The sequence below is a fragment of the Actinia tenebrosa genome, unplaced genomic scaffold (assembly GCF_029948245.1).
Source record: "Actinia tenebrosa isolate PJP-AT-01 unplaced genomic scaffold, QUT_ActTen_1.0 PGA_scaffold7__59_contigs__length_16204524, whole genome shotgun sequence".
NCBI classification, from domain to species: Eukaryota; Metazoa; Cnidaria; class Anthozoa; order Actiniaria; family Actiniidae; genus Actinia; species Actinia tenebrosa.
In genome coordinates this window covers 11,300,550-11,313,980 of record NW_028292584.1, presented here as the reverse complement: position 1 = coordinate 11,313,980, position 13,431 = coordinate 11,300,550, and the positions used below count along the sequence as shown (strand labels likewise).

Sequence of the window (13,431 nt, the reverse complement as noted above, 5' to 3'; positions counted from 1 at the left end):
TGAACCAGAATGCTACCTTTTTAACATCAATTGTCGACAAAATGAAATATCAAATACAATACATTCTGTATATTGACATATACCAGTAAGCATACTCCATTGATAATCAGTTGTTAGGTTTATGTATTCTATCTGAATACTACAGAAACTTCGAGTGTGTGCTAGCTGCATACTCTAGAATATTTATATGACAAGTATACCATTGTGAATACTCCAGTAATACTTGGTACGTGTGGTATGTGTTAGTATTCATCGTGAATACTACAGGCATACTTCAAGTATGATATGCACCTTGAATATCCTAGAACACTAAAAGTACCGAGAGGATATGCGATTCTTGAATACCATTGAATATTAGCTCTTTGGCACAGTCATCCTCCCGCTAATTGTGCAAGGCTTTCATCTCCCCGGCGAGAATCCCATGGGTTCATCCCCTCGGTGCAGTCGAACGTTAAACCATTTCGGGCTCAAGGTTGGCTGAAAACAATCACATTTCTGATGTTCTCGTGGAATTGGTCAGTTTAAGGGACGGAGTTTAAGGGATGGAGTTTTGAGGTTATGGATTTTAAGTGTTAGGCTTTTGTCTATGGGTGTAGTATCCTTTCCTCAAGCGCAGAGGCATAATGCCAATACCTTAGCCCATACGAGTGGAAGGAAGACCACTGAGTATAGATTACTAAACACTTAAAGTAATATTGTAAAAAAGCATGTAGAATTATAGTTGAAATATGGAGTTGCATGGTTATAGAGAGTCGTCCTGAGGTCAAATCCTTCAGCTATTTTTATTAGTAAATATATACGTTCGGGAATGGTCTTGTAAGTTAATACAGTCTTGTATTTTAATATGTGAAATAAAAAATGGGTTCACCATGCAACATATAACATGCAACATAACCCTTATCAACCTGCTTTTTTTACTTAGGTAAAAAGGATGAACTGTTTTCAACTGAGCTTCAGCCTTATTTTTATTTGCATCAGCCTTCAATCCTGTATTAACCTGTCAGGTATGATTAAGAAATAACATAGCTAATCATAACAACATTGTATCATTTTTATTTCGGCACGTTATACACTAGAAATATATAAAGTTTTCCTAATTACTAAGCATGTCATTTTCTCCTCCCTCGGCCTTCCTCTCTTGAAATAGCGGATTATAACAAACAATAACAAACAAACATACAAACATAGCGCTCGATGTGGGGTGATGTGGGCATGGTAACTTAGTTTTGATTTCTTTCTCCCCCCCCCCCCCCCCCCCCTCTTTTAATATATTACGAAATTATGCGAAAGAAATCACCAAATCCCATACGGTCATTACCACTTGCCTACTCCATGTATGGCTGGAGCAAGTGATCAAACAATTGATTATTCTCAGCTATCTACTCTGTACTCTCTAAAGCCTGCAGTTGCTCTCTGGCCATCGCACAGAATTGGTGGACACATCCGGGACAGTTCTATTGTTTTGGCGCGAAGTTCAAATCATGTTCATCGGGCTGTGGCTCATTAACAGAAAAAAATTACAAGAGAATTGGGTTACAAGGGCTCATGGCTCATCACAACCAGCATTTTAGTGGGCTCTTATTAAATTTCTTACATGGTCAGGGGGTGAAAATGAAAGTAAAGATATCATTCTAGAGTTAGGGGAAAACTAAAAGTGTAAACGAAAAATGTTTTTCAGAGCTTTTTGCCAAAGAAAAAGAAGGATTTTAAACTATTTTAGTATGAGATTCATTATTGAGGTCATACATCTTGATCTTAAAATATTTGCTTTCCAAATCAGGTGGTTATTGGCCAGGAGGTGGAAAAAAACTTCAATATGTGATTATGTTATAATTTCCAAACTTTCCCAATTCATAATAAGTATGTGGTTCTCGATCTTGAGGCTCCACCATGCGAAAACAGCTTACGTATGCTCGTAAAAGACTCCCTTGTATTAGTTTGAAAATATTGTTTCCTAAAAAAATTAAAATCTAGTATGTACGATATATTGATGTTTTAGATGGGTTTATAATGAAGTTAAAATTGTAAATTTGAAAAGTAATTTTCCGCTGATAATTAAATATTGTGTCCTACAGATGGGTTAAAGTGGATTTCAAAACCTTCGAATGAAACGTTTGGACATGTTGGATCTACTGTTCATATTAACTGGCATTATGATTGCAGCCAGAAATTTGTTCGATCTACACTTATTTACGACAATAAACAGATAGCCCAACGACTCCATGCTACACCCAAATATATTATTTTTATAATGAATAATACGGATGCTCATTTCTCTGTTATCGGTGAATCGAATGTAACAATTATCATCCATGATGTTGAAAAAGAAAAAAGTGGATCATATTGCTGTGAGGTTATTTGTATTGGTGAACCATCAGAAAAGGCATGCACGATGCTCTTCATATATGGTGAGTAACGCACCCAGACCGCTGTATGGAATAACTAAATATATTCAATCCAATTCAATTAAATTGACATCAAAAACATCAAAGTAATAACACTTCTCCTAAAGTGCAAACGGACTGAATAATCTGTGAGTCGTCTAATGCAATATTGTTAAAAATCCTAGGTAAGCTGCGTATTACCTAACTGGTTTTGCCACCCAATAGGTTGCTATCAATAGACGTCACTTCCGATAATAGCTGCGTTTTTGATGGCTTGTAGAATCTTGGAGGTTGTTTGGATCTCTTGTTTTCTGGTTTGATATCGTGAAAATAGTCAAATACAATAGTTTGAAGACTTGTATTGACATGTTTTGACTTAACATCCGCTAGTTTCCCCTCAGTCAACAGCTTGTTTGCCTCCCAGTCAACTCCAGAAAGTCACGTGATTGATAGTAAGCAATAGACCTATTGGGCTTGGAGTAATGTTTCCCTTGAGAATAAGATTCTTTGTTTGAGCTGTATCCATATTCATGTGTCTTCTTATGTGCAACCGAGCACAAACCTTAAACAAATAATTAATGATACTCTAGGGAATGACACGTGGCCTGAAATGGGAAAACATTACGTCAAAGCCGAAGAGGTCTATTGATAAAGCAGCCAATGAATTGAATTCGAATTTAGAAGTTTATTTTTGTGGAGGGAGGAAAAATGGCAGAACCCGGAGGAAAAACCCTCAAACCACAGGAGAGAACCAACCCTACTCACGTACGACACCAAATCCTACTCATCAGTTTTATCATTACCTTCAAAATGGACGGCAGTAAACATTTCCGAAAGCTCGGCAAAAAAAAAAAAGATAAACGCATGTAGTCGAACTTGCTTTAATCAATTTGGCCTCGTTTCTTGCATTGGTATGTATGGCGCATTCGGAACCTGGCTTGATGAAAAATTGTCACCAACTTTGCCAATCCTGACTGTTACGCTCAGCCAGCAAGAGCAAAATCTCACATTTATTCTCTCTCTATTTCTATGTGTAGCTTTGCCTCGTATCAACTATCTGACCTCGCACCTTTATGGAAAACAAGGAGATTCAATAACATTAAGATGTAATGCCTCTGGACATCCAGCACCCAATTATACATGGATACGCAAGGATACGAACAGAGCAATGGCTAATTCCAGTGTGACGTCATTCAGCATTACTGGTAAAGCATCAGGAGGAAAGTACTGCTGTCATGTGTCAAATGGTTTTGGGGAGGAGACTAATTATACGTTTGTTAAAGTAACAGGTATGCGACTTTATAGCAAAATGCAATCACTCATGATATGTTGTGAATCATCGTAAAGGGGGGAAGAGAGGGATTTGTTGGATATCATCATCTATATTTTGAAAATGGAAATGAAGTTAACTAACTGCCCGACGAATGAAAACAAACCGTTTTTGAAATGTCTTTTTTCACCTTAAGTTAAATTATACAAGATAAATTTATTATCTACAGAAAAAAAACGCTGCAGGTATCCTTTTTATGCAGCCTTGCACGCTATCGATGATTGGCTGATTGTTTCCAATCAATAAATCAGGTACGGCTGGCTAATGATCAGATAGCAAAGACATCAGTTTGCTAAACCGGGAGGAAGGTAGTGTAAACAGAAGAGACCTGTATGTACCTTCTGCTATTTAGATCAACATTTTTATATAGGCTTCCTTGCTTAGCATGGCAGGTGGTTGAACACTCGAATGGTCTTAGCGTCGAAACCTGAGAATTTCTTTCCGATCTCATGTGACTTTTGCTATCTTGTCATTATTACTATGCAGAATATCAACCAATAAATACAAAGCTGACAACGGATATGAAATTTGCAACAGCAAATAAAACATTTGAAGTATTCTGTAAAGCAGACGCATCTCCGCCAGCAAATTACTCCATCAAACAAGGAAATATAACAATGGTAAATTCGTCTAATGGTAATGTCACAATTACTACACCAAGTAATGGAACGTATCTTACTGTCAGCTGTATTGCAAAGAACAAATATGGGCAAGAAAAGGCAAAATACCTCAAAATACCGATCTATCGTAAGTTAAATCCTAAATAAAAAAGTTCAAAATGATTAGTAATGTTATCAATTAATAAGCATTACTTTTCGTGCTGTAACTTTAATTTCATTTAGGATCATCAATTTATTTTTATTTATTAGTTATTTATGCAGCAGATTTCACTCTAATGAATTGAAAAGTAGAAAAATTACAGTATTTCAATGCAACTTATACCTAAATATATAAACGTATAACTAATAATATCTATAAATACGCTATTCACAGAACCACCAACTATAGTAGATCATCCAGACAATCGAATTACAATGAGGAACGATAGCATTACACTGCAATGCAAAGCCACAGGGACCCCAAGACCAAATATTATTTGGTATGACGAAATAAGAAATACAACCGTTGTAACTGCAAATGGAACGTTACTCGTGCAAAATGAAGACTGTAAAAATAGTACATCACAGTACTACTGTATGGCATCAAATGTTGTTGCAGACGTCAAAAGTCCTTCAATAACAGTAGAAGGTATGTTTTTACCAGAACGTTTTCAGCTTGCCTGCTTGCCTGCTTGCCTGCTTGCCTGCTTGCCTGCTTGCTTTATTGATTTCATTATTTTTCTAGATTGCTTGATTTCTTATTTATATGGTTGATGATTGGTTGGCGTTTCAAGGGCTGTCAGGGGGTTATATGGTTGACTATATATTTTTTTGTCATATCAATTATTTTAATTTTTTAGCTTTTCAACGCAAATCCGTTTCATTTTGCAAGAAAAAAGGTATGTTTACTATATGATCAAAGTGGTCATCATTTATTTTTTGTCTGCAATAGCCTGGATTGCATGTGTATTGAGCAACTGATAGATAGAAGGATGGATGGATTGTATGATGTTGCTCACTTCAGCATCAGCATAGTCGACTATTTCAGTATAAATTAATCTAATAGCTTTCTGGAACTTATTCATGGTATCTATATAGAAAGATTATGTTATTATATTATTATTTAGCTGGTCAGAGTAGTTGCCTTTTGTTACATATGGTGGAGTGGAAATGATTTTTGAAAACAAAGGAATACTTATAAAATAGGCCTCTTGCAGCACACAAGCCAATAGGTTTCCAATTCCCAGGAGATTAAAATTCTTTTGTTTTGTCCTCCAAATTGAGATCCTTTGATGTCACATGCAAAGGGTCTATTGCAAGCGAGTAACTAGAATGCAACAAGGTCAACACGTGACCCTACCCAAGAATCGAAACCAATAAACAAGCGCTTGTGTCAAATGGCCCGGAAGAAAGCCAATATATTCACAAGAAGAGTTAGGCAAGCCCAGTTTGGTTAGGTGTTGACAACTGAAGCTATATAATAATAATAATAATAACAATAATAATGATGATGATGATGATAATAATAATAATAACTTCATTTATCTATATTGCCCTATTTACATAAAAAGCCCAATAGTGCTTAACAATTATAAAAAAAAACGAATAAAAATTTACAATTATGTATCACTAACGTATTGAATTACATAAATATCTATCTTATAAGTACTGTTTAATAAACGAGCAGGAGTGTTTTATCGGGTATAAAACACGAGGCGTAGCCGAGTGGTTTTAGACCCGATAAAACACGATCTGCGAGTTTATTAAACGGCTTAAAAAACTCCTGATGTATGTTCTCATACTGTACCGAATTCTTTACGAGATGAACCAAGTTTGATAGAGAAAATCCAAGTTAAAGTTTACGCAAATGAAGACGAATCTATATGAGATATAAAACCTCCTTCATGGTCATGATTTCTATTGTGTTTACTTCATGAATTATTAATGAGTTTTTTAAGTATATTTAAAAATAGTTTATCCAAGTATAAATTGTATATATATATATATATACATTGGCTATATAATTATACTTAAGCAAACGCCTCCTTAAAAAGGTGCGTAAGTCTTAATTAAAGACTTAAAACTGGAAACTGAGCCAGCAGTCTTGATATCATGAGGCAGAGAATTCCATAAATAAGGAGCAGCATAATAAAATGCTCTATAACCATAAGATCGTAAATTATAACTAGTCATGGCTAAATTATTACTTGATGACGATCTAGGAGTACGTCTAGGTTTATAGATATTAACTAGATCAGATATATATCCTGGAGCCTGTCCATTAAGAGCCTTATATGTTAATAGTAATATCTTATATTTAATCCTCTGTTCGTCGACTGGTAGCCAATGTAAATCATATAAGATAGGTCTTATATGTTCATACTTGCGAGTAAGAGTTACTATACGAGCAGCTGAATTGTGAACCTTCTGTAAACGTTCGATAGCATAGTTTGGTAGTCCAAATAAGAGAGAATTGCAAAAATCTAACCTAGATGTAATAAGTGCATGGACTAATGTTTCTGCAGACTTGCGAGTTAGATATTTTCTTATTCTACTAATGTTCCTTAAGTGATAAAAGCATGTTTTGCAAATGTTCGTGACATGTTGGCGCATACACAAAGTTGAATCCATCAGTGCTCCAATGTTACGAACTTCAGCTGCTGTGTGGATCACATCACCACATACTGACGGCGATTTCAGAGGTGGTTGAGGACGATGGCATGCATTCAGTAGTAACAATTCTGTTTTGTCTGTATTAAGCTTGAGGTTGTTCAAGTCATCCATGCATCGACATCTCGTACACACGTCTTTATCCTAGATCTTGCCACATTCATTTCTTCTGCACAGTTGACTTGAAAGGTGATGTACAGTTGAGTGTCATCAGCATAGAGATGATACGCCTAATGAGGTCTCCTAGAGGCGAAATGTACAATAGTACAGGTCCAAGTACACTCCCTTGTTGGACCCCAAAGGGAAGAGGTCGTACTGTTGATTCACCATTGGGGAAATTGATTGTCAATGTTCTACCAGAGAGATAAGATTTAAACCAGTTGAGTGCTTTTCCAGCGATGCCAAACCTTGTTTTTAGACGTTCCAGCAAGATGTGGTGATCTACGGTGTCGAATGCAGCTGACAGATCTAATAGCAGAAGAATAACACATTTCTGACTATCAAGAGCTTTAAGGATATCATTATGCACTTTAATCAATGCTGTCTCTGTACTGTGATGTGTTTTATAGGCAGATTGGTAAAGATCATCCAAGTCATTGTCCAATACGTGTGGATTAGTTTGACTTGCAACCACCTTTTCAATTGCTTTACTGACAAGTTTGAGGTTAGAAACTGGGCGAAAGTTATTATATTCGCGTGGGTCCAAAGATGTTTTTTTGAGACGAGGCTGAAGAGACGCACATTTCAGGCAATCCGGTACTGTAGCACTTTCTAATGACGCATTCACAATCTCTGTTATAACTGGAAGTACAAGCGGGAAACATTCTTTAAGTATATTTGATGGGAGTGGTTCTAGTCTGCATGACTTGGTAGATATCCTCTTTATCAATGAGGACAGTTCCTCACATGTAACAGGTGTGAAGGCGTCCAGAGTGTTCTTACTTTGAGCTAGAAACGTACCCGGTAACGGATTAGTCACCTTGGTACTCAGTTGTGAAAGGCCTTGTCTGATTACATGTATCTTGGATTGGAAGAAATCAGCAAAATTATTAGCAAGAATATCTGCTGAGCTGGTAGTTGGAAATTGTTTCTCAGATTTTACTTATTGAGAGAATCAACAATCTTGAATAATTGATGCTGATCAGATCCACATGATGTTATGAGATCAGAGTAGTATTGCTTCTTTGCATCAGACATAAGGTTGTTTATCAATACACATTGCTTAGCATACATCTCTCTGCGAACAGATAACCCAGTTGATATAAATATATAACTATAACTATAAGCTATATATTATTATTGTCTTGTGTATCAATATGAGAAGGGGGGAGGGGGGATCACACAAAGATGAGAGACTAGCTACACATGAGGGGATCATAAACAAGGTAGTGCCAGCCTCTCCGGGTATCGACAACGCAGAACAAAGTATCGTAACTTCGGCTTTCTTTAATTATAAATCAATTCTATTATTTTAGTATCAAGTACATGACTTATAAGTACATGACTACATATGATTGTGCTTCTTTGATATTTCAGACGAATCCATTCTTCATTCTGGTCCTGATTGGCTACTCATAATCATAGTGGTCGTTTGCTCTCTGGTTACGGTTGGGTTAATACTGGCTTTTATTCTCTTTTCAAGAAAACGGAAAAAGTCAAAACGTGACATGGACAAGGGTAAGTGAGTGATAAATATAGTACACGTTACAGGAGTTGAAGCCAAATAATAATAATAATTCCCACATATTACGACCTAGGTGCTATAACCTTTTGCAAATTCGCTTGCATTGAGTGACCCAAAACAAAAGTATTAAAATAGGGTTGGACACAAGCTTCAAGAGCTACTGCTCCTTTAGAAGCGCATGCTCAAGGGGTCAAAAAGTGGGACCATGGTTGTAAAAAATTCTATATTAAGGAATATTTGATTTAGATCCAGCAACAGTCAACATTATAAGCTATTTCGCTTTTTTTACCAGTATCTAGGTGCACTTTTTAATACTGTGGTTCATTTTAACACGACTGCTCGTTTATAAGGGGAAACTAATGGGAATGTAACACATGTGTAAGTGAAAAAAAACTATTTTCATACCATAACTGTGATTTTTTTCTTTTGCTTCCAGGTACACAGTCTGTAGCCCATGACCTGTAGGTTCTGCCAAGTTCTACTTTTTATAAGTATATGACGTTGTGTAATAGTAGTGAACTGGCTGGGTTTTTTTTTTTTTGTTAGAACAATTAATGGTTCTGACTAGGACAACAGCGAATCGAATCATGAATTGTTAACACAACGTTCACCTACAAACCGCCATTTTTCCTGGCAGAAAAAAAAGCGCATTGCATAGCATTTCATTTTTTTCTGCCCGCGCAGTACATTGTAGTTGACTAGGATTCTTCAAGTTTTAAAAGCTTTTTTTATTTATTTGATTCATCGATTACTTAGGTTTCATTGGTTGGCTGGTTGGCGACTAACTGATTAATCACTTGATTAAAAATGGACCCTTTTTAAAAGTATCATGAATGCAAGGATAACGTCATGGAAATACAAAAGAAATGCTACAAATTCGATAGGGAAAAAGGTTTTGTATTTTTATGTTAGGCTCATATTCACGATACTTTTGAGAAAGGTCCATTCAGGCTTTGGTTGATTTGATTGACGAATAGTTAGTTATGTTGGTTACTACTTTTTTATTGACTCACTACATAAAACATTACGACTTTGTTAGAAAACAAAACCAGTCGGTGGAGGAGAGTCCGTATGGAGAACCAGTTGATGCAATACGAGTGAAAAGCGTAGCTCACACATCTGCAAGCAATGCTGATTATGCCACCGTGGAAGAGACTGGGTACAAACCAGTTATCACTTCTAACACAGTACAAGAACCAAAACGTAATGAGAAATCCAGTTCCAAGAAAGTGAAATCTAACGTGGAACCCGTGTATGCTAAAGTCAACAAAAACAAAAAGGTTGGTTTGCATTATTTTTTAGGAAAATAATAAAATTACAATGAACATGTCCGGATTACTTTAAATACACCATATTCGAGTTCGTATATCATTATTCTTGTCATTGTTTCTTTACTACAGACTCATTTACTCATTGTTCCAGTGCTTTTAAAGGGCATTTGCAACATACTTATTGCATTAAAGTTTTTCTGCCTTCGAAATTTTGGACTGCTGGGTTCTTCTGGGGTCTTCGTTAATTGAAAGAACTGGATTGTTCAGTATTTTATTATGATTCATTTACCGAGAAGAGCCGAAAAAGGTTTATGAAGTTTATATTATATTTATATTAAGCTTATATTATATTTGTATTAAGTTTATATTATATTTATTTATAAACAGTAAATAAGTAATTCAACATGGCGGAAAAATAATTGCCTTTCGTTGGAGATGAATGGGGAGTAATTGATATACAACTAGCAAATTAAAATCAAAACAATTCAACACAGTTCTAAAAGTAGTTTATCTGACTATTTCTATTGCCTAACACCAAAAATTAAGACACACATACAACTTCCAAGCCCTTCCAAGCTACTGAACGTCAATTGGTCCCCCTCACCCTCGTCAAAACTCAATTATTACCGGAAGTGACGTCTATTGATAGTAACCTATAAAGGGAACTAGAGTCCCCCAACCCTCCCCCTCCGGCGTCCCTGGAAAGCATGAATAGTCTAAATAAAATTGAGGCTTATCCTGAGCAATACAAAACACCGGAAACTGGGAGCCTATAACTCACTTGGTGAACAACGAGATTTGCTTACATTTATATTATTTGGTAATACTTATTTTTCTCCTTAGAATAAATCGGCTGATGTACCACTAAATTCTCTGAATGACGAGATACCAGCTGACTTGTCCAATCCAAAACATCCGTCAAGTTTGTTAATAAACCATCAAGATCCAAAAACCTCTGATAACAAAAACAGTAACGAAGAAGAAGATGGAGTTGACAGCGCTGATCAGGTAGGATCTTGGCTGCCTTGGGTATATTGAAACTTATTACGTTAATTGATAATGCAAATATTTGGGAACACGGTAACCCGGCAACTGAAGTCCATTATAATTGGAAATCAAATTTCCTTCCTTCTTGTAGGCTAAAAATAAACAAGAAATGAAACTTTTTTAAAAAAAGTAGAAGTACAAATTCGTTTTTCAAAAATCAGTGCTGAAATGTGTGCTTTTAAATTACTAAAAATTCATATTTTTGATAACCAATCAGCTCGAATATCGCATTGGTTACAGTATATGAGTCGTTGAACACTTCAGTTTGAGGCCTTACAACAAAAACGTTTTGAGCCGATACCGCATTAATTATCTTATAGTTCGAGTAAAGTTTTTTAGGGGGGCTAGAGTCCCCCAACCCTCCCCCTCCGGCGTCCCTGGAAAGCATGAATAGTTTAAATGAAATTGAGGCTTACCCTGAGCAATACAAAACACCCGAACCTGGGAGCCTATAACTCACTTGGTGAAAAACGAGATTTGCTTACATTTATATTATTTGGTAATACTTATTTTTCTCCTTAGAATAAATCGTCTGATGTAACACTACCACTATGTGACGATATACCAGATGACTTGTCCAACCCAAAATTTCCGTGAAGTTTGTTAATAAACCATCAAGATCCAAAAACCTCTGATAACCAAAACAGTAACGAAGAAGAAGATGGAGTTGACAGCGGTGATCAGGGACGATCTTGGCTGCCTTGGGTATATTGAAACTTATTACGTTAATTGATTATGCAAATATTTGGGAACACGGTAATCCCGCCAACTGAAGTCCATTATAATTGGAAATCAAATTTCCTTCCTTCTTGTAGGCTAAAAATAAACAAGAAATGGAACTTTAAAAAAAAAAAATAGAAGTACAAATTCGTTTTTCAAAAATCAGTGCTGAAATGTGTGCTTTTAAATAAATAAAAATTCATATTTTTGATAACCAACCAGCTTGAATATCGCATTGGTTACAGTATATGAGTCTTTGAACACTTTCGTTTGAGGCCTTACAACAAAAACGTTTTGAGCCGATACCGCATTAATGATCTTATAGTTCGAGTAAAGTTTTTTATGAATTGTATATTTCAAATATTAGGTAAGCATATATTTGAAAAAAGCTAGTCACCCCCAAAAAAATTAGGTTTTTCTGAACAGAATGATAGGTAGAAAAAAACATCTATATGTTTCAACTGCTGTTATACAACTTGTCTTGATGGCCTAATTTTATATTATTTAATTAAAGTATCAGTCTCACCTAATGCAGGCATTAATTAATTACACTTTTTCTAAAAATTTATATAGTATTAAGAAAGAAAGTCTATGCCTTATGTTTGACGTTTGAAGATTCCTGCAATCTTATCTAATCTGCATTACCCTTGGAGTATTGGTGACTGGCTGATCAAAATACGGTATATTTTAAGTTACCAAAGCAACATGTCATCTAATGACAATTTTATTGTACCTAGATTATTGATTTTATTGCATTGTCTTTTATAACTTTTTAATAGTATGCTCTAAAATAGGTAATAATATTATATATATATATATATATATATATATATATATATATATATATAAAACAAATAATGTAATGTGGTCTATACTGTTGAAACAGTGCTCGATGCGTAGGGATGCAGAGCAATAGATATATAGTAAAGATTGGATTAAAGACGAGACATGTTCACTGTAACTCCGAGTTTCGTGCTTACGCACTCATCAGACAGACTTTAATGAAACATATTCCTATTACTGTGATATTTATATACAAGAGGTGTAATGATTATTTACAAAAGAAGTATTGTTCGGAAAGGAGTTAATTAGCTAGGCCTGGATTTCTATTGTTCATCAGATAGAACTTGTTTTCATGTCGGCATTTGGAGATCAATTCGGATCGCTTGTTTAAAAGAGTGTCGCTGTTTGTTTTGATGATAAGTAGCTTTTCTGTTAAGCACAGGTCACACCTCTTAGAAATGTTGCTGTATGGTCTGGCTGAAGTGATGATTGTCCATTCTATGTTGTAGTCTTTGTTGTTATCTTTAAGGTCCCAGATGTGTTTAGAAAGTTCGGTGCTGTTAGCGTATTTTCTATTTCGCAGAGATAGTCTGTGCTGAGTGTATCGTTGTTTGAATGTTCCTTCTGTCAGACCAATGTAGTTTTTCCCAGTAGTGTCCTCGTTTGTTGTGACATGAGCGTGGTAGATGATGCTGGAGGAGAGGCAGTTGTTGTTTAGAGGGCATTGATCTTTTTTACGGCAGTTGCATGTTTTCTCAGAGGTGGTGGCGGGATCGGTATCGGTGTTGAAGATGTTCATCTACAACGCTCATGTCACAACAAACGAGGACACTACTGGGAAAAACTACATTGGTCTGACAGAAGGAACATTCAAACAACGATACACTCAGCACAGACTATCTCTGCGAAATAGAAAATACGCTAACAGCACCGAACTTTCTAA

At 35.8% G+C, this 13,431-nt stretch overlaps 1 protein-coding gene across 1 annotated transcript; it reads left to right on the top strand.

Moving 5' to 3' along the window:
• Window positions 1–2,078: 2,078 nt before the first annotated feature.
• LOC116293313 (neural cell adhesion molecule 1-A-like) lies at window positions 2,079–11,582 on the top strand. Its single transcript, XM_089040591.1, has 10 exons — window positions 2,079–2,408; window positions 3,422–3,673; window positions 4,201–4,461; window positions 4,708–4,962; window positions 5,174–5,212; window positions 8,520–8,660; window positions 9,104–9,128; window positions 9,707–9,947; window positions 10,782–10,946; window positions 11,508–11,582. Exons 1-10 carry the CDS (start codon window positions 2,252–2,254, stop codon window positions 11,580–11,582), a joined length of 1,611 nt encoding a protein of 536 aa, XP_088896717.1. The 5' UTR covers window positions 2,079–2,251.
• The last annotated feature ends 1,849 nt before the right edge of the window (window positions 11,583–13,431 follow it).

Excerpts from the sequence above, each read along its gene's own strand:
- LOC116293313 (XM_089040591.1), top strand. The coding sequence starts at position 2,252 with ATGAATAATACGGATGCTCATTTCTCTGTTATCGGTGAATCGAATGTA. Across the intron at positions 4,462-4,707 it reads CCTCAAAATACCGATCTATC|AACCACCAACTATAGTAGAT; the intron begins GTAAGTTAAATC and ends CGCTATTCACAG. Across the intron at positions 5,213-8,519 it reads TTCATTTTGCAAGAAAAAAG|ACGAATCCATTCTTCATTCT; the intron begins GTATGTTTACTA and ends TTGATATTTCAG.